The sequence below is a fragment of the Lingula anatina genome, chromosome 10 (assembly GCF_051362555.1).
Source record: "Lingula anatina isolate TDL-2025a chromosome 10, LinAna3.0, whole genome shotgun sequence".
NCBI lineage: Eukaryota > Metazoa > Brachiopoda > Lingulata > Lingulida > Lingulidae > Lingula > Lingula anatina.
The window spans coordinates 13,655,702-13,678,171 of NC_141776.1; the positions used below are offsets into that span (position 1 = coordinate 13,655,702).

The 22,470-nt window shown below is 38.0% G+C and overlaps 1 protein-coding gene across 1 annotated transcript; it reads right to left on the minus strand.

Moving 5' to 3' along the window:
- Nucleotides 1-5,286: 5,286 nt before the first annotated feature.
- Nucleotides 5,287-22,097, minus strand: LOC106151743 (cytochrome P450 1A1-like). The gene is made up of 12 exons (XM_086997948.1): nt 21,904-22,097; nt 14,069-14,224; nt 13,701-13,781; nt 13,180-13,284; nt 12,758-12,851; nt 12,288-12,443; nt 11,641-11,852; nt 11,127-11,255; nt 10,357-10,461; nt 8,091-8,219; nt 7,657-7,880; nt 5,287-7,292 (listed from the first exon to the last, which is right to left on the minus strand). Exons 2-12 carry the CDS (start codon nt 14,217-14,219, stop codon nt 7,167-7,169), a joined length of 1,512 nt encoding a protein of 503 aa, XP_086854074.1. The 5' UTR covers nt 14,220-14,224; nt 21,904-22,097; the 3' UTR covers nt 5,287-7,166.
- Nucleotides 22,098-22,470: the final 373 nt, after the last annotated feature.

Here is a 22,470-nt window from a genome sequence, read left to right on the forward strand (position 1 = left end):
TTTGAGTTATGTATTCTGAAACCTTCTGAAACACTCACAAAGTATATGATAACATTTGGTTATTTATAATAATTGCTTGAAATAGGGACACTTAGCATAAGTCCTCGTTCTCATGCATGACCAGCAACTGATACTTGATGTCTTCACTGGTCCCTTACGCGGTATCAGTAAATCCAATGTTATTTATGAATCCATTCCTGCTTAATAGAATTGAAATTGATAACTTAAAGCGATATGTAAAATGACGGAACATGAAATGATGAAAACAGTATTCAGTACAATGTGGAAGTTAAATTTATAAAGGTGATCTTAAAACATACGGAATAAATGACCACTGATAATTTCAGGAGCCAACCATAACTTTAACTAATAGTTTACAATGCCAAGTAGAACTCCAAGGTTCCAATCGAATGCAAGTTTTTTTTTTTTTTTTTTTTTTTTTTTTTTTTTTTTTTAATATATTTACGTACCTGTCTATACCTGAATTATATGCTTTGTATATTAGATGTCACCACAAAATTAGTGGTGGTTACAATACGAATAACTAGTCTGCTGCCCCTCTATATAATCACGCTCTTGTATGTTCCATACAGTGGACGACGAGTAGTTGTAACTGACTTAAACCACAGCTGGCACTTCGAACAATAGGATGAACGCACCTAAGCGTATGAAAATACAGGCAAGTCTGTATGCAAAATGCAATTGCAATTGTCATATTGTTCGAAGCGCCAGTCATAGTATAATGATAAAATTTGTACCTGCCTGAGCTAATCCCTTCAAAAACAAGCTTTGTGTCAGTGTTAGTAGCAAGATTTGGAAGGCCCCTTCTTCTGTCATTACAAGTGCACACGTTGAAAATACTGTAAATATTTTAAATACTGTAAATACCGTATATCGATTGAGGTCCAAATACCGTTTATGTCTCAGTACTTATGACATGTGGGTCTAATATGTGAGTTTAACAACTGATGAAGAAAGTAATATCAACATAATAATAATAATAATAATAATCTTTATTGGAAAATCGCAACCCGAAGGTTGAAGTTATACAAATATGTAATTTATTTATTTATTTAAATGAATTTTTTTTTTAGTCAAGTCAGAGAAGCCTGGTCATTTTTTTTTTCACTGGTGCACTCTGTAGACGCTCTCACCTCCCTGGGGAGGATACAGCTCGGCTGCCATATTAGGCGGTCAGAGCTAACATATAATTTCTGCACTGCCTGACCAGGTTGCTTCAACCCCTTAGTGCTGAGTGCCAAGCGGGGAGACAGCAGGTACCGTTTATAAAGGACTGGTAAGTCCCGGACTGGTTTTGAACCCACGTCCTTCCGCTCCGGAGGCGGACACTCTAACCACAAGGCCATCCGGTCGGTCATAATTACCATCGTTGATTATAGTCTTTTGCCAAGCCAGTAATTACACAAACAGTGATGACGCAATATATAACAATGGGCGTGGAGGGTAAAATTTCACTGCAGAACACTGTAGTCTTACTTATTTTGTGTTTGAGGTTTCAGTCCATGTAACATGTATGTGCAGTCACATATGCAATTGCAATTAGCATTAGCTTCGTCTGTTAACACTGAACCAACACATAATTGTTAGGAGGACAGGCGCATTTAGTAACCGCATTGAAGTTTGGTACATATGCGTTTGCATGTAGATAACACCCATTAATTGCAGGAACATTACTTAAAAATACACCTCTTATAGAAAACGGCTATAATACGTACGAAAGCGTCGGGTTACAGCTTTCTTTACATCCTCCCTGGCATGCACAGCCAAATATATTGCAGCTCCCTTTACCACAGTAACCGAATACGTGAGTCTGGAGTGGACGAGCATAAGTAAAATGTTAGCCGTGTGTTTGTTGTTCATATTTAAAATTAAGAGTCATGAATGTAACAATTTTCAAAACCATTTGGCCCTTGAGAACAATAACTACCAAAAGGATGGTTCCTTAGAGGATTGAATGCAATGGTTGTGTTGCATGTAATTGAAAGGTATGTGTTATATTTATATCTCATACGAGTTCACTCACGGAACTTTGTTTATGTCAAACTCTGCAGTATGCATGTGTTTCCGGTGTGACAGGAATGATAGTCCTAGGAATGGGGTCCGGGCTCCCATATGATTAGTAGAGGTTAGGGTTAGTTAGGGTATTGGGGTTAGAAAATGGGATGAATCGTACCTGTCCAAAGTGATGGGAAACGGACGACAGTTACTAGCGGATTTCCATTCCTGTCACAACAGCGTTTGTTTTAACTAAAACGTGCTGATCCATACCCAATTGCGCATGCAGGCCATTGTTTTTGCTAAACATGAAACGTTGTCCAATTGGGTAATGAAATAATTAAAATTATCCTTACCCAGCTGCAGTCCAGGCAATAGCCTTGAATCGGCCAGCAACATACTGCTTGCACGTCTTCCATTAACACGGCTAACAAGCAGATGGAGGTAACAACTTTTGCAAATACGGCAGCCATCTTCATCAATGTTAAATAAAGATAAAGCACAACGTGTTATATTAACTACTGTTTCCATTGCATATTCTATATCTCTTTTGATGTATCAATCCCTTTCATCCATAAATGCTGGTAGTAACTTGCTGATCTAGTTATAGATTGCCGAATTCACTTTTTGCAGCATTCCGCCGCTGAGGTTAGCTTATTTGTTTCGTTTAAAGCAGTGCATTTCACGATTTAACGGTGAGACAGCTTTACTATTTTTATTTCCACACACATGTATATATATATATGCTCCAAACAGTAAAGAACTCCAGCTACTTTTTTATGTTTAAACTTTGCAGAGAATTATGTAATACATAATTAATGATGATTTTTGATATAACCTTAAAATGGCGATATCATTTCTATCGTCCACATATGTATCCCCACCATTCACCGTATGAGATAAAATAAATTGGCTTAAACATCGTTTTGCATATTTACATTTTAATATAACTTTCGATCATTAAGAAAGATATTTGCTGTCTCTTTGAATATCGCCGCTTGCTTGATAAGCGAGGCAATAGATACAACTGAAGCAGAATGTTGCCGCCATGTAATATTGGACAGATTATAGGAAAGACTTTCATATACTGGTGAACACACTCAAATTTTGAAAATACACACAACTGCTGCCTTGGCTTGTTTTCTTGTCAGGAAAAAGATTAAAAAACTACAAGAAAAATAGGGACACTTCAGTATCAGGAATCGTTATATGATTTACTAATACCATAATCTGCAATGAAGTATAATTTTAAAACTGCAGAAATAGGAAGAATGAAACAAGCATATGTGCCAGGGAAGTGTAATGCGTACATTGGCTGAAATCATAACATTTTTAAGGCGGTCATATCTCGGCATGAGTAAGACATTAAAGCATGGCAAAAATTTTGGTTTCTGGTACGTACAAGGAGCACGTTATAACTCCCAATAGCCTTTGTACAGCATCAAAGCTGAGAATTCTAAAAGATGAGATAATGGGGCAGTGCATGGCTGGGATGAAATAGTGGAATCAACTTATATCAAGAGCTTGCATATGCAAGGGCGTTCATTTCAATTGGAATTGTTGATTACTTTAGGTATTTATACAGACTTGACATTTAATATGGAATATTTCAGTTTCGAAGGTATGCTTAGGTAAAAATGCATTCTTTTTTAAAAAAACTCCAATCTCATATTAGATATGTGAATGGAGAAGCGTGTAGCCAGGTGTGTCGCTTCCAATAAACTGAATACCAGGTTTGTTGCGCTGCTGCATTATGTAATATGCAGTGATTTAATTGGGTAGTGCTCCTTTGGGCAGGTCATAGCATTGGCTTTGGCAAAGCATGGTTCTGTCAAAAAAGTATCCATATGTCGGCAACTACTGCATAGAAGAATTTGAAATTTTGCATGCAAGTGGTCGGTTTTGCAAGGTGTAAAATGAGCTATGCAGTGCTCTGCATATTTGTTAATCTGTGGCAGAATGGCGCGAAAAAGACAGACATTGCCAGACATATAATTGCGCCAAACGAAACGGTCCGCATAGTTTTATAGAGTAATGCCCAGTTTGATGTATCTACACAGAAGCCACAACCAATGTATTGAAATCTTACCACCAGGGTACAGGACCCATTCTCTGTCGGGATATGCTGTTGCAACTAAACAAAAACCACCCAGTCCGTTCAGAATGAGGGGCAAATTGCCACCAAAACGCATTTTTCAAGGTCCATTAGCGAACACCAAACTGGTTTTAGCTGGTTAGAATACCGGACGACCTCAGGGGAACCCACCGTAAACAGCAAAACGTCGTTGTATGTTTCTCTAATGAATTGGGGACCCTAATCGTTTCTGAGTTGAACACTGAAACCTCGTGACTTTCTTTATTGAGGTCAGCTTTCACCTGTACCGCTCAACCAGTCAAAACAGAGTTTACAGACATCCAGAAGAGGCCAACGACTAAGCGTGTGCCGCGTCTAAAGTGACTAAGGTCATTAACAGCGTCAGTAATTGGAGTGGATATCACATTGGTGCCAAAACACCAATGATGGTCATCCACGAAAACCTGAACCAGATCAAATAAAGGAATAATCTGAGAACCACTTGACTATCATTTGACAGGGGGCACCTTAGGAACAATTTTAGGTTGCACGGTGAAATTCCCGGTACACACATAGCACTTTTAACAGCAGATTACTTACAGAACCAAGGGAATGAGTAGCTACCTTGGTAATCAAAATCGCCATATTTGAACCACATAGACAATATGTGGGTGGTCCATAACTGGCCGAATCAATGGCCTACATGTCCTACAACAAAACTGGACCAAATTGGACAGATTTTGACCGCTGCCTGGAATTTTATTCCAGATTGAACTCTAAAAACCTAACCCAATGAATGGCTTGCCACTTGAGAGCGCTGGTAGCAAACAGAAAAGGTCAAGCGTAACAGCTACCGTTACTGTGACTCGACACTGACATGGGGGTTCTTTGTGAGGCGTGTTACTCTTTTACAGAAAATAATTTGGAAAATATTGAGATCCAAAATATCGCTTTTAATTGTTGTCGTATGACATAGAATAGGCAACGTGTTTTTGTTTGCTTCTCTGGCGAATTCCATTAATGATCTCATGTCACAATGACATCAAAGAGATAATTAAAAGTTATTAAAACACGATTTTAATCCTTATTTTCATTTATCAGTCAGCAAAATAGGAAAAAACTGATGAAAAGTGATTTGGAAAAAAATATTCCATATTAAATGTCAAGTCTGTAGTTGCCCAAGATTGTCTAAGTGGCAACTAAGCAAAATTAGCTTAAGGGTCCCATGGGTGCCCGAAACAAAAAATAAATGTGATATATAAACTGTCAAATGAATGTGTATATTTTACATGCCTTCATACGAACTGAACATTTTTCATCTAGAAGGGCATTTCATTTTATTATGACATATGCACTGCTCCTATAGTAACATGTTCTCCATGACATAAGATCATATCGTTAAAGACCTCTGATTTTGTGTAATATTTAACTTCCTATATAATTTGATTTGGTTTTCAAATAGCGCATTGTTGCGTATGGTTTGAATATTATAATTCGCATTAAATAGAATGTCATGTGCTGCTACTGCTACTACTATTACTACAATAACTACTACTACTACTACTACTACTAATAATAATAATAATAATCACTGTTGACTCCATTCACACATCCCTTCATCCCTTGATTTATCTTTACAAAACAGTCGCCATGGCACCATATTAAGGAATTTTTTATTCCTTCGCATTAAGGAAAAAAATTACAACAGTGCCAAGCTGGAAGACAGCAGGTACCATTTGTTATACACTGGTTGTCCCCGGACGGGTTCGAACCCACGTCCTCCCGCTCCAGAGGCGGACACTCTAACCACAAGGCCTTCCGGTCACATGTGACCTCATTTTAGCAATAACAAACAGTTTTAAATCTGGTAAAAAAAGCATGCCATATATATATATAAAATGAAATAAAAAATAAATGATTTAGTCCTGACACTGTCATCGTCATTAAGCTATGCACTAATTGTCTTGAAAATATATGTACACTATGGTGGCAGTTGTGTTGGGAATGAACTAACCATTCACAACTACTAAGATTAACCTGGGTACAGTTTGTAATGTACGTATATATGTGAGTTGAATACGTAAAATGAATAAGCAAACTATTCTTTACTAATCTTTAAAATACAATCGTGGACAAGCTCGTAAATAACAGTTGATGGCACCCAAAGTGGTGTTTGTTTCATTATATTTACGTATACTTTTCAATATTAATATACATGTTTAAGAGAATCAAGTAGAAGTATGCCAGACAGGTTATACCGACATCTTTTTCATCTTGTGACATTTAGGCTCATATCTGTTGTCTTTGCCAGTCTATATTTTTACATTCTATTGGTTATGCCCCCTTTACACTGGACGGCGTCCTTTCTGCGACCATGAAATTTGGCATCGCTGTGGTCTTAATAAGGAGGCACGAGCACTGATTTTGTATTAGAATGAATGCTCAATGATAGGCCAGTTGTCGGCACGTAAAATATTATAATTTTTCAACTCTTAAATGGGGTTGTACTGCTGGACGCAGAAAGAACGCTGCCCAGTGTAAAGGGGGCTTTAACGTTGCAGTGTGCGTTTATTGCCACAAGAGTAATTTTGGTGGTAGTTGTACAGACTGCAGTCTTTTTGAATTGGTATATACACCCGCACTTTGATACTCAGCACAGTTTAAATTTATGTGAGTATAATCGTACCATTTTGCTTGTTGCGTTTATCTAATTGTGCGAAGGCGGAAAATTCAGAACCACGTGATGCACACACCAATATACGTCAACAATTAAAGAACTGTAACATGCTAAAATGCAATTTAAGTACTCACTTCTGTCTAGTGCAACAATATTTGCATATAAGGGTGCGTTTATAGTGAATATACCGTGCTAGATACTGCACACTAACTCCACAGAGTCTCTCGCAGAATGCAATCAGTTTAAGTGAATAACCAACAAAGGCAAACAAAGTAGGTTTCCCGTTAATGACAGATCTCCAGTCGTAAGCGTAGTTATGAACAGCATGTCCACGGCAAAAAATATCTGACGTGCGGAAACTGCTAAACACGAGAAATTAAAAGTAAGTCAAGTGTCTTCCTATTCTCTAGACTCGATGACAATTTTCTGAGGCTTTGATATGCAATCAAGTTGGTACATGTCCGGCTCCAGGTCCAGTTTCTGTCCTGGCGGAACGGCTACTTTAAACTGACGGAAAAACATGGCCTGTAAAACAGGTAATATCATTTTAGAAAAAAGGGATGCCACTGTGTGTCGACACTTTTAATAATTCAAGTTACCATGTGAATTACAATCACCCCTATCGGAAGATATGGGCATGCTTGCTTAACTCACACTGTGGCTCACACCGTGGCATTATTTGATAAGGAAGCTGGCATATGCATGTTGTTAATGAATCAAGGTAAACCTTCCTCATGTAACCATTTCAAGCAAAAAAAAAAGAAAGAAAAAAAGCGATTGTTATGAAAATAGACCAATGGTTTTTACTTAGCACCATTTGGAATCACTTTTATAACTGGCAAACTGCCTCTGCTAAAAGTAAGTAAACAAGACCATATTTAAAACCTACCATGGAGATCAACAAGTTCGATCTAGCTACGGCTTCGCCAGGACACTTCCGTTTCCCAGCAGAGAAAGGAAGCCATATTTTATGGTCAATTTTCTTTAAGGCGCCATCTGTTGTAAGGAATCTCTCTGGTTTGAATTCTTCTGGCGACTCCCAGTTTCTTGGGTCAAAATGGATCACCCAAAAGTTTGGATAAACGACTGTGCCCTTTGGAATATCATACCCACCTGGTTGGAATAAATTGTTAAGATAAACATTAATTTTGTTAAAATTGAAATGTTATTTTGAATTTCTTTTAGAATTTTGGAAGTCTTTTTTTACAAGAATAAAAAAGGTCGTCTCGAGATACCTGTGCTACTTTAAAAAAACATAAAAAATAACTTGAAATGTTTGTTACTTTTTCCTTTTAATTAATGAAAATAAATGCTCTCAATTACCAAGTGTCGTGTCACGTAGTGCCTTATGTGCAATAGCACATGGTCCAGCCGGGCGAAGTCTCAAGGTCTCTTTAAAAACCGCTTCGCAGTATTTCATCCTCGCCTTGCTTTGATGGAGGTCGTTCACATCTGAAGATTGATATGTAAGTTTGTATAATTTATGAGTGAAATAAAATGGCTGTCTTAATTATTACAAGATACAGGGTTACCACTTAATATGGAATATTTTTTATCATTGTTATTATTGAGGGCTGATTTAACAAAATTTGGCTTGATTCATCAAAAAAAGTATGTCATTGAGTGATAAAAATATCCAGTCTTCTATTGTTAGGTATTTTGGTCAATAATATCAAATCTGACATAAGATGTCATTCAAAAGAAAAGAACACCCCAGAAAACCATATCAACAGTTTGATGTCAGTATTAAGATATTAAAGAAAATGATAGCCTCCCGACAGTGATATGTTACACAGTCAAAGAACTCATTACAGTAAATCATGAAAAGTCATCAATAGCAGGTATGACCTCCAGCAGCCGCTTGCAGCGCCCTCATCCTACATGGCATACCCTGTGAAAAGTTTTTAAGAGTTTGGATGGGGATATTATTCCACGCAGTGATATTTGCCTGTCGCAGTTCATCACTATTTACCGGCCGATGACCATAGCTATTAATTCTGTGAGTTACTTCCGCCCACAGACTTTCAATTGGGTTCATATCTGAGGAGTTTGCAGGCCAGGGCAGTTGCTGAACCCATTGGTTTCGAAGAAAAACAGTTCTGCGAGCTCGATGTGGGGTTGCGCAGTCGTTTTGGTACACAAAGTTGTTCCTGAAGATGACTCTTACAAATCAAAGCATTGTTTGCTGTAGAATGTCTCTGTAGGAACTCTGGTTGAGGTTGCCTCCTAGAAAAGCCAACTGGTTCTGGGCACTGGCATAAGATGCTCCCCAAACAGAGACGTTTACACCCCTGCTTGCACCCTAGCCAGTACACAATCATCGTTTTGTGCCTCTCATACACGTCGGCGGACACGGATTCGACCACCAACCCTAAAAACTCTATATCTGGCCTCATCACTGAAAACGACGTGACTCCAGTGTTTTGGCTGCAAAGGCACGTGGTCCCCAGCCTATTGCAGGCGTCGCTGTATATGACCTGCTGTTAACAGTGGTTTCCCTACTGGCCTTCGTGCAAAATAACCGGCTTGCAGTGATCTCTTGTTCACGAGGGAACTTGAAATGGGCGTTTGAATGACATTCTGCCACTCTTTTTTGAAGACACTGGTTGTCTTTGTACGACAAGCACGGCGCACTCTAAGGAGAAGGCGATCCTGTCTTCTTGGTGTGATACGCGGACACCCTGGTCAAGGTATTGGAGTAGGTGTCCCTGTTTTAGCATTTCTTTGGAGGACTTTACTAACGGTTCCTGATAAACGTTGCATTGCCTGGCAATGGCTGTCCGTTTCTGGCCATTTTCTCTGAGAGCAAGAATCCCATAGTAAGCTGCATAGCTGTCGAACCATAACTTCTTCAAGGTACCTGTCAAGTTTCAGAGCTATATCTTTGTTGCTTCTCTTAATACACTCCAAAGATTGGCCAAACCCATGCGTTTTTATACAAGGGCAGAAATTGCCTAAAAGACCACCCCTCGCATTTCTGACCACAGAACATGCAACTGCATGCATCAACTGTTTCGACAGTTGTATGGTAATTAGGTAACACACCTGGCTACACATGGAGTGACACCTCAGTTTTGGATTTAAAGTAGTTAGAGAGAAAATAAATATTTTGTAGAAAATGTACTCGCCAAAAAATAATATTCCATATTAGTAGTAACCCTGTATGTATAAGCAGTGGAGCTTGTTCTGAAATAATAATAATAATAATAATAATAATAATAATAATAATAATGCCCCAAAATAAAATTGTATTAAAACAGTATGAGAATAACATAACAGTAAGCGATTTCCATTAAATTAGTAGAATGATTTATAGAATAATCGCTCATAGAAGAGTTGTGTTTCTTAATACATGTCTTGTATCCAGTTATTTAACGGAAATACTAAAAAGAGATCTACAACATCATCGTACTGCTTTTTTCAACTTGTTATTGGGTGAATAAAGGTGAATGTGTGTGTCTGTTTGCGGCTGCGTAAGAGTGAGAGCGCGAGAGAACCACGAGGTATGGGCTCAAGTTTAAGTCCGTGCTAATTTGTTTGTATTTGTTTGATAGAGGTATAATCTTGTTTGCAAGAGGTATAATCTTACCAAAAACGTCCATAATTTCCTGATACATCTTTTCTTGCACGTCTGGTTTGTCTGCCACGCACAGCAGAATCCATTTGAGTGTTTCTGTTGATGAAAGTGTCCCACCTAGATAAAACCGGACAACTTGTTTTTAAGAAGCTGACAAAAGATGATTGCGCATATCATCATTGCCACGACAAGTACCTTTAAATCATGCACAAAGGGGATTAGAATAATTAAATTTACACTTTCATAATTGTCTTTTGCTACCATTTTGTTTGAAATTCAAAAGACACACTTTAACAGAATGGTATGTTAGTCTTGAGTTCAGACAATATATGAAACAAATCCTTATAAATGACATGTTTGATGACACCTTGTACTGTCATGCATGCATATAATTGTTAATGATTTAAGTGACAAAAACATATTATGCATAATTGTCTATTTCTATTAATTACACACAAAACGATTTGAAAACCCCAAAGTCGTTTTTTTTTTTACAAAAATAAAAGAAATAAAAAAACTTCTGGCAACCAGAAACTAAAAACCGTTTTTACAGGGAGAGGGAAAACGTTTGGGGAGGGACTCGGCGGTTAAATACACCAAGTGGGGGACGAATCAATGGAGGCCCTTGGTGATTAAGTTTTCTCTGAAATAAATTTACCCTAATGCCGTTTTCCAAAACCGATTTTGGCAACCAGGGAGGAGGAGGTTTCGGTTGTCATGATAGATTGTAATGATAGATTTAACTTGATTAATTTTTTTCAAAAATGATACCGATTACTTACCAATAAAGGTGTTTGTTACTATCTGTATGATGTGATCATCTGTTAAAACTTCCTTAACGTCTCCATCGATGCTTTTGCCATACTCTTGTCGTGCCAACAACAGCTGGTCGGTGAGGTCTCTAACTTTTTCTGGGCATGTGTTAATTATGAAAAGGAAATTTGTTTTAAAATGCATTTACTATACGTTCTGTTGCTATTTGTTAAACTAACCAAGTGACTATCCTGTAGGGCCTATATTATGCCAGAGTTTAATGCCAAGGAATCACAGGACGTTTCATAAAATTACCATAAGGTTGATTTGTTATATAATGGTTATCGTTGTCGTTCTGCGTTTGTTTAGTATAATTGTCAAATTAAATTGATTTTAAAAAAACAAGCGGTGTTAACGTTTATGATAATTATGCATTTTTTTTTCTATTTTGTTATATCTAAATTACAAAAAGCCAATTTCAATTAAGCATGCTTTATAGTAAACATTTGGAAATAGATTATATTAACATAATTTCTAGATAACCTGAATTTAGAGTGGCTTCGTGTTCCTTTAACTTTCGCCTATGAAAATCGTCCAACTCATTGGCAATTCCTTTTGCTCTGAGGGTTGACGGAATAGGAACATGCTTGAGAAATGGAATGAGGTCAGCAGGTAGACGACTTCCAAATAAAACGGTCATATTTTCCGCATACTTTTTTCTTAGCCACAAAAATTCTGGATCGTCGATTTCATAACTAAAGGTAAGATAAACGATGCACCCTATTATTGCATTATCTTGGTTTTACAATAAGGGATTTAACACACTGGGAAGGAACTTTAAAGCAGCATAACATCCTAGAGGTACATAAATGCCCATTAAATGTGAAAACAAAATAAACATACGAAGTACTAACGGTTATAACCCTTTTTATTCTACAGACATTTAGTTCCCGTACTGGTTTAGATGCGATTTCTGCTCTACAGTAAAAAGCGACTCACTTAACTGAATCGTCATCGTAGAGTTATTTGAGATAGAAAAGAATGCGAGGTGCAATTTAAAAAGGGTGAATAGAAAGACACGTACATACCGTATATACTAGAGGTCTACAGGTTGTTTAAAAAACTATTCAAAATAACGGACATGTTACTCAACGGCCGAGTAAACGTTGACAATTGTTTACGTAGCTTACCTCTTGCCAAAAGCAATCCTACTGATGATATTGTAAATGAGTAAACTGATGTAGAAATCGACATCTACGGGTTTAGACTGTTTTGCCAACAAAGGGGCAACCTCCTCGAATGCCGACTTTGCCAAACAATCTAATTTGCCGCTAAAGACGTATGACCTAAAATGGAAATTATTTTTGCTTTTTGAGTAACGTATGTTTTTTGGATTGGAGATGATCTGTTTGTGTGTGTGTGTGTGTGTGTGTGTGTGTGTGTGTGGAGGGGGAGGCGGATTTCAACCCTTGTGTTGGTCTTATGGTAACCATGCATGTGTTTCTTCTTTTTGTGATACATGTTTACGTGATTTTCAATAAACGGAATTTGAGGCATTGAGTTAAAGGAGAAACGTCGACCTTTGTTGCAATAATTGGATCTTTACAATCAATAATAGCCGGTAAAGGGGATTTACGTACAGTGCACTGAGCCAGTTTACCTGAGGACTTTCACTGCCAGCTTTTTCTGTAATATCCATACAGGTCCATGGTCAGAAAATGCAATATCCTTGTATCCACCGGATATCAGGTAAACTGCAACGGGGAAATACATCTTTAAACTACCAATTACTTGCGTAATGCTTCAGATTAAGGAAACAGTTAATATTTGTAGTTTAAAATCTTGAAATGCATTCTACGGGATACGGATCTTATGACCTGTCTTTGGATAACCATTTCATTCGTTTAAATACGTGTATGTATCGGTTCCCTTGTCATGGGAAACAATTTGCCTACAAGCAAACAGATATCTCAATGTGGCCAAGAAATAAATGGATAGATATAAACATATCTGACCCAGCTAAATGGATTCGAACGCATTGAAGTTTTTTTAAGTAAGAGCGTCCATATGTAGCCTACATACGCGACCAAAGAGATGTATCCCTGCCGGCGAATTCCTCTGACTTTTCCACCAATAACTCATTCACCAAATCAACTGAGCTCACCACAATGGAGTTATGTCCAAAACCTGCGGATAATCTATCAAAAATTACTGTATTAATTATGTAGTAAATTAACATCCTTCTTGCCTCATACATTTACAGATAACTGCTGCGGAAACTTCAGCTTTTCTATGCTAGAACACTGAAACAGGAATAGTAGTCCTAGGAATCGAAGTCCAGGGTCCAATATGATAATATTAGGTTAGGGTTGGTTGGAGAATTGGGATGAGTATATGAGACGAATGTCACCCTTACAAAGTAATGGGGAACGGATAACGATTCCTAGTGGTATACCATTCCTGTCACACCGGGTCACATAAGTGTCAACAAGTACCTAGCACTGTACCTTCCACGCATGTTCACAGCCAAGTCTTGCCGTGTTTCTTGGACCGTGTATTTATGCAACAATGGTTGTTATGCACTTGGTTAAAATGAGACTTACCAAAATTTACTGTAAATATGTCTCCATATTTCTTTTCCATATCTGCAAAAACCGTAAACAGTCGTGAATCTTTCGAAAATGCTGAAATAAAATTACCAATACATAAATATCATTCTGCTAAAGTATTTATCATTTACGCTGATTTGTGATTATTATAGGCAAAACAATTAAACAACAGAAGTCGGCTCCCATTAAGCTTTAACACGCACACACAATATATATTGAAACAATGAAAGCGCTTGAAATAAATTGTCACAAAGACATCAGAGGAAACACCGTATGAAACACTGTCTGGGTATAAGCGTATTTAAAGTATTAAAATGATAATAAAGAAAAAAATGATGATTAAAAATCAATTTGGATCTCACCAAAATAATTCCCCAATATCGGTAGCTGTGGAGGACCTGGCGGCAGCCTGTATCTTTTCCGTCGTAGATATGTCATCACCAACAGGAACACAAATGTACCGACCAATGCCGTCTGCAAGCTAGGCCAGACAAACACGCTTAAGGTGTCCATGTTTCCTAAAAATACAAAAATATTTTTATCCGCCCAATGACCTGATTAAAAAACATTTTAACATTTTAAAAATTGTGTCTACCTTTAAGGGTTTCCGTGTGTTCATTTACATGTTAAGACTAAAAGTAAGAAATGTAGGGAAATACAGTGTAGAACTTACATAATGGCTATGTGATAACATCTCAAACAATTATGGTAGAGTGTTGCATTGCAGTGGTTATGCAGTGGTAAACTAGCCAATCATATTTATTGGACTTGTAGCATTGGGTCATTTGCATAACTGGTACTATAATAAAGAGCTGCACAGGTAGTGCAGTAGTTAGTTATTGTTCACTTGTGTTAGAGTTACTTACTTCAGGTGTCCAGGTAGACTTCAGCAGATATTATTAGTTTGTAAAAATACCAAAATATTCAGTGTGCTACATTGGTGACCCCGACGAGAGCAATGGATTCAGATGGAATTAAACAGCTGGCAGATGCTATCAGACAACAAACCCTGGACATATATCAAGGTTCTACAGTGCAAACAATATCAGCTGTTTCATTTAAAGCACCACCATTTTGGAACACAAACGCATCTGCTTGGTTTTTACGTCTGGAATCATCCTTTGCAACACACCAGCCAGCCATTACAAATGACTTGACTAAATTTCATCATGTAATGCAACTCCTGGACTCGTCAACCTCCAGACGTGTTCAGTCAGTAATTGAGAGACCACCTCAGACAGGAAAGTATGAAGCACTAAAGCATGCACTGTTAGAAGCCTATGAAGCCACACAATACCAAAAGGATACAGCATTACTTAATATAAATGGTCTAGGAGACAAACGACCTACGGAACTATTGATGCATATGCGCTCTTTAAATGCAGATCCAAGCACACTTTTTCGCACATTATTCATCAATCAGATGCCAACAGAAGTGAGACGGATTCTTGCACAATCACCAGAAGTTGATCTTGACACCTTAGCTAAAATGGCTGATCGGATTTTAGAAGTAGACCCTCTTACCCCTTCTTCAATTTCTGTGACTACCACAGTGCCTGAAGAAAATCTTACAACAATAACTGATACAGAAATAAACGCCATGAAATCTCAGAACCAACGCACTGGCACTATCAAGTTCAAATTATGTAAATATCATTCATGGTTCGGACATAAAGCCAAGAAAAGGGGACAAATCATTGATGGCTGTCCTTGTCCAATGTCTACACGAAGACAACAGGGAAACGACAAAGCCAGCAGAAATTAGTGAGCACTGCTGGTCTATCTGATGCTCCACAAATTTCTACGATCAATATGGGGACAATCACCGTTTCTGATATTGTCACTGGGCGCACTTTCCTTGTAGATACAGGAGCAGAAGAATCCGTTTTTCCTGCTAACCGATTTGACCGACAACGAACCAGTGGCCCAAGTCTTATTGCAGCAAATGGAACAAAAATACCTACTTACGGAAAAAGGAAGATGATTTTAAAACTAGGGAAAGGAACAAAATTCACTCAAGAATTCTGGGTAGCTGACGTCACACAACCCATTCTAGGTGCTGACTTTTTCACTACTCATCGTTTGGCCATTGACCTTTCCAACAGAAAGTTAATCTCATTGGATGGAAAAACGGTCATTCATGCTCACCTCACTAGATCTCAGCAACAAGGGATTCACAAAGTTCACACAAGATACGAAGCAGTATTAGAAAACTACCCGGAGCTCTTAGTGTCATCCTTTAAGGAAAATAAACACGGAGTAGAACATCACATCCCAACCGTTGGATCTCCAGTTAAAGCCAGAGTACGTCGTCTTGACCAAGAAAAGCTCACTGCAGCAAAAATGGAATTCAAGGAAATGGAGAATCTGGGGATAGTGCGTCGTTCCTCTTCACCATGGTCATCTCCTCTACATATAGTGAAGAAAAACAATGGTGGCTGGAGACCTTGTGGAGATTATCGTCGACTTAATGACATCACCATAGATGATCGTTATCCTCTACCTCATATACAAGATCTCAATTCATCACTCAATGGAAAGACAATATTCTCTAAGATCGATTTGATTCGGGGATATCACCAGATACCAGTTGCCAAACATGATATTCCTAAGACTGCAGTCATCACACCTTTTGGACTTTATGAGTTCCTTAAAATGCCTTTTGGGCTTAAAAATGCAGCACAGGCGTTCCAAAGATTAATGGATGGCATTCTACAGGAACTTGACTGTAGTTTTGTGTATCTTGATGACATTTTAATAGCAAGTTCCACACCTGAACAACATGAGGAGGATCTTAAAGCAGTTTTCAACCTGTTAAGGACAAATGGACTTGTTATTAACAAGAAAAAGTGTGTATTTGGACAATCTGACGTTGAATTTCTAGGTCATTCAGTGTCTGCAGCTGGAGTTCAACCACTTGCAGAAAAAGTGAAAGCAGTAGCAGATTTTCCACCACCCAAGGATAAAAAAGGCCTTCAAAGATTTCTGGGAATGCTGAATTTCTACCATCGTTTTCTACCTGGAATCGCACATCGAATAATACCTCTTACTGAAGCTACCAAGGGCAGAGCCAAGACTTTGCAGTGGACCCCTGAATGCCAATTAGCATTTCAGGATGCTAAAATGGCTCTTGCTTCTGCAACTATGCTTCATCACCCTGAACCACAGGCAGCAACCAAGATATCAGTGGACGCTTCTGACGCCGCAATAGGAGCAGAACTTTCTCAGTTTCAATCAGGGATGTGGAAACCTATTGCTTTCTTTTCTAGAAAACTCACACCTACCCAGAAACGATACTCCACTTTTGACCGTGAGCTTTTGGCAATTTACAGTACCATCCGCCATTTCAGATATTTTTTGGAGGGAGGACCATTCACCATTTTCACTGATCATAAACCTCTCACTTTTGCGTTCAAGAGTACATCTGACAGATCACCACGTCAAGAGAGACAATTATCATTTATTGCTGAATTTACAACTGATATACGACATATCAGTGGAACTGATAACATTGTCCCAGACACTCTGTCCAGAGCCCCAGTGGAAACTGATGAGCCACTTATTGCCTCCACAGCTACAATGCCGACAATTGACCTTACACAGTTAGCAGCATCACAAAAGACTGACACAAAGATGGTTGAACTGTGCGCCAATCCAGGATCTTTGAAGTTAAAGGAAGTCATCTTTGGTGAGGTTAAACTTCTCTGTGATACAACTACCAGTCGACCTCGGCCAGTAGTTCCACCTTCAATGACGAGGATCATTTTTGAGGCAATACACAATCTTTGTCATCCTGGAACAAAACCAACAATCCGTGCCATTTCAAGTCGTTATGTCTGGCCTGGACTCAAAAAAGACATTCGTAATTGGGTAAAATCTTGTCATGCCTGTCAAACAAGTAAAATTGGACATCACACTAGAGCACCGTTAACCACCTTTGATCCACCAGATAGACGATTTAGTGATATTCATGTTGATTTGGTTGGACCTCTTCCTCCTTCAGAAAATAACAAATATCTTCTGACAATTGTTGACAGGTTTACAAGGTGGCCAGAAGCTGTACCTTTACCGAATGCAGAAGCAGTTACTTGTGCCAAAGCTCTTTTATGCTCATGGATATCAAGGTTTGGTGTTCCAGACTCCATCACATCAGATCAAGGTAGACAATTTACAAGTGAACTTTGGCGTGAGCTTAACAAGGTGCTTGGCATTCAACCTAACACAACAACAGCCTATCATCCACAATCCAATGGCATGGTTGAAAGATTTCATCGCAGATTGAAAGAAGCCCTCAAAACACGTTTAGACAATGCAAGATGGATGGACCAGTTACCAATTGTATTACTTGGTATCCGATCAACATGGAAAGAGGACATTGATGCATCACCAGCACTTCTTACCTATGGTACAAATTTAAGAGTACCTGGTGACTTTATTCCGAACACAACTGATGACAAATTTTTTCCTAACAATGAATTTGTGCAAGAACTTCAACAAACAATGCAGAAATTGGCTCCTGCTCCTCCATCTAGACATGGGCAGATTGGTACATATGTACCGTTTGACTTACAACAAGCTGAACATGTATATCAGTCATTCTTTGCTAGTGGTGCACTGCGGGGGGACCATAACAAGAATGTTATTTAAATTTAGATAGCCGACCAAATTCTCATGACATCGTTGTGTATGTTTCAATAACAAATCAAAGAACCTGCATGAGCAAGGAGGATATTGTTATAAAAGCAAAAGAAGAGAAAAAGCAGAAAATATATCGAAATTACCCTCAAAATGGCGTCTTTTTTTGTGGAATTTCGACCCTACCTCTATTTAGGAACAGTTTGTTTAGGGTTTGAATGAATTATTGAAGCAGGGAATACACCTACTGCAAGAAGATATAATAAACAGAATGTGCAAATGGTTATTTAAATAAAAATTTATTTGAAGTCACTGAAAAATGATCACAAAATTAGCTTAACTTACGATACATGCGGTGTCCCACCCCGATGAAAATTTCATCTAATCCTATCTTTCCGTATTAAAACTGTTCAATCGTCCAAAGTAGTATTTCGGTTAGTTTGTGTCACGAAATCCATGATAATATCAGTTTTCTTAAGAATTTCACATTTATTGCTCAGCAAGGTCGATATTTCTTCACCGCGTCCCAATATTACGTTCGCAACGCTGAAACTTCAGAGATCGATTCTTATCAGACGACTTTAAAATGCCGCGTGAAAATTATACATCGATAGCGATCTTCTTCCATACTCACTAACTGATGACGTCTACACACGAATGGCTTCTTTTTACACACTAAAAAAAACAGCTCAAACTGGCGGGTGGCCCATTCTGATAACATGTTACGCAATGACGCTGTCGAGATAGGATGCAGGGCACAGGTGTAATTCCCTCGATTTAACCGTCACAGGATTGTTTATTGGGATCTTCTTTGTATGAAGGTGAGAAATAATGAGTTTCGTTTCATTTTTCTTCAATTGTTTCAACATATTTGTGTACCGATTGATTTTTACCATTCTATAAGTAGGGTGACTTCGTCTGAACTTTCGTTTTGCGTCTGTTTCACATGGGGGACTAAAGGTCATATTGAACATGGTGACGCGCTGATACCGTATTCATGTTCTCTTGTTCTCGAAAACTCAATCATCGAAATTGAATTACTTTTTTTTAGTTTTGTCTTAAATTAAGCTGCTACACTGTATTCCGTGCGTTTAAAATTTAACCGTCTGTAAAAACAGCAATAATGGATTACTAGCAACACTTACGTTACGCAATGAAGCATCGAAAATGGGTGAAGAAAATGTGTCTCAGTAATGCGTGTTTGCCACTCATAATGCACTGTACTTTGTTTGAATAAGCAATAAACTATTTGTGATCTTAGGTTATCCATTGTTCGTTATCAGAGTTAACAGATTCTTTGTGTGATTTTTTTTCATAATCCCAAGAGTGGATGCCTTAGTGAGCACAGAACAGATATCACCATTGGTCTACATATGTCAGGAAGAATGTTATAATTATGAACTTTGTGTTACACTGAACTTCATTTTGTTAAATTTTGTATTTAACTGAACTTAATTGTGTTAAAATAATAATAAAAAAATAATATTTCTGATAAAAAACTACAATCTGGAACATTCTTTAGATCAGCTTTGTTCAGTGTGTGTCCCATATGACAGAGTTACAGTAAATAAAATGTGCATTATTCCTCTGTGTTTGTCAATTCCATTTTAAAAGCATGTGAAAGTGGTGTGCCCCTCATGAATGAAGTGTGTATGGATAATAGCAAAAATATTGTTATTATTTACATGATTATAAAAAGTTTTTGTACCCGCGTCAGTAACGTTACCGTGACCCACATATTCACCATTTTTATTAATTATGAAATGTGGATTAAATTCTTCAAAACCAGTTTTGAAGCATTGAGACAACACCCCCTTATGATTTAAACTGAAACTGAAAACATTCCATTAGACTTTCATTAGTTTGTGCAAAATATATTACCCAGGGTAACGCGTCTTGGATTTGGTGGGTATAGCTGTTCAACTCTCCTGTTTGCCCTAAAAAGGGCAGCTGCTGTTTCCCTTTTTATGAAATGATAAACTGTGATGGTGTAGCTATCACATCGCAAAATTACAGCTTCCCAGAGAAAGTTTGAAATTTTCGGTCAAATTCAACATTTTGTAACCACTAGCAAAGAATGACAGATATGTAAGACATGATGCTCATCGAGGTACATTGATTAGACCATATGATGGTCCTTACCTTGTCATTTCACGTTCCGACAAATATTTTGATATTTTAAGGAATGGACAAACAATTCGTGTCTCGGTTGACAGACTTAAACCAGCTTATAGCAATCCGGTTTCAGTGCACAATCAGACAGTGAATCCACAAACAAAACCAGAGACATGTCTTTCACCTTCTTTAATTAAAACACGTTCCGGTAGAATAATTAAAAAGCCGGAAAGATTTTAAACAATTGATTTTATTAATTTAATTTTAGTAAATGTTTTCAATGTTCTGGGGGGAGGTATGCAGAACTTACATAATGGCTATGTGATAACATCTCAAACAATTATGGTAGAGTGTTGCATTGCAGTGGTTATGCAGTGGTAAACTAGCCAATCATATTTATTGGACTTGTAGCATTGGGTCATTTGCATAACTGGTACTATAATAAAGAGCTGCACAGGTAGTGCAGTAGTTAGTTATTGTTCACTTGTGTTAGAGTTACTTACTTCAGGTGTCCAGGTAGACTTCAGCAGATATTATTAGTTTGTAAAAATACCAAAATATTCAGTGTGCTACAACAGTATATATATAAAGTTGCTCTAAACCATTCCTTTGAATTATTTTTTATTAAAGAGATAATAACCTTTCATTGTGGTAAAACATGGATTTTCCGGGGGTAAAGAACAATTTTCCAAAACTCACCAATGGTTTATGAATCCATTCCGACATCCAAAGTAAGTCTCTGTTTTTTTTAAGTTTTTTTTTTTTTTTTTTTTTTTTGTAGTTTATTTCAGAGTGTAGCCATCTATGGAGGCCACGTGATGTGATGGTAAGCACAAATTCCAGAATAATTGTGGTAACTGCCGTTTTGGTGGTAAAATAATTTTTTTTAATATTTCTATGAGCTGTTTACAATGTACAGTTTTTATTGTGAATTATGGATTTCATACAAACAGTTGTTATCCCTTTAATCTTGATTTTTGAGTGAGTAATTCAAGATGACAAGTTTTTGGGTTCCTGGGATTAAATGGGCTCCTGTAACATTTTACGCCAATTATTTTTCGAGTTATCCTTGAAAACTTGTAATTCAAACCTTATGTCAACGTTGCATCACGCGTGGTCTGACCTGACTTGAACAACGGGGAGCAAACGAACGTGCCTGTAGACCGTTAACAATTTCTGCAATAGTCTTCTACTTATATCCAACGGCACTGTATAATCTATAACTATTGAAATCACTGCACCCTATTCAAAAATTCTGTTTGACGCCAGTTAAAAATCAAGAAGTGCTATATTTCAATCAGCCGCACTTATGAATCCCGCCCAAGATATCTCACGTGCAGATGCCCTAGCTTGAAGCCTTGCATTTGGGAACTGCAGACTGTCCATATAAGAATAAGGTAGATTGAGAACAATTGAACTACTATTGAAGGTTTCTTTGCTAAAATACCTTTTTTGTATCCTAAAGACAGAAATCCAGTCACTGCATGCTCTAACACTTCTGCTCCCTTCCCAGTGCCACCACAGGACTTGACTATGAATCGTGCGGTTGGCGCATGCACACTTAACCTAGATAGGAGGCAACTTGATCTCGAGGTCAAGGATACCAGGTTGTAGATTTCATTATTGCCAGCTGGATCTTGATTTCATATATAACACATATCAGCAATACTGACTCTAGAAACCAGTGTCAGACTGGTAGTTCGGCAAAATTTTGCCTGGGGCGCTTCCGTATTTGGAAGTCACATGTCTCGTACGTTACAGCTCTGCACCGCCTGGAGCTGTCTTTCCCGCCTTGCGCTGACGTCATCTCGTGCAGACGAGACAAAGAAGCAAAGTGGCTGACGTGGAGTTTGAAGTTTGATTTAAGAATACCTTGCAATCAAAAGTCAGTGCCACAACACAAGCACCTTTCCGCTTTAAAAACTGATTTTTGGTGTAGCCATTGCGCAGTCCTTTTAGTGGTATTGGACTTACAGTGAAGCTGTCAAACTTGGCACACGACATACACGTGTAT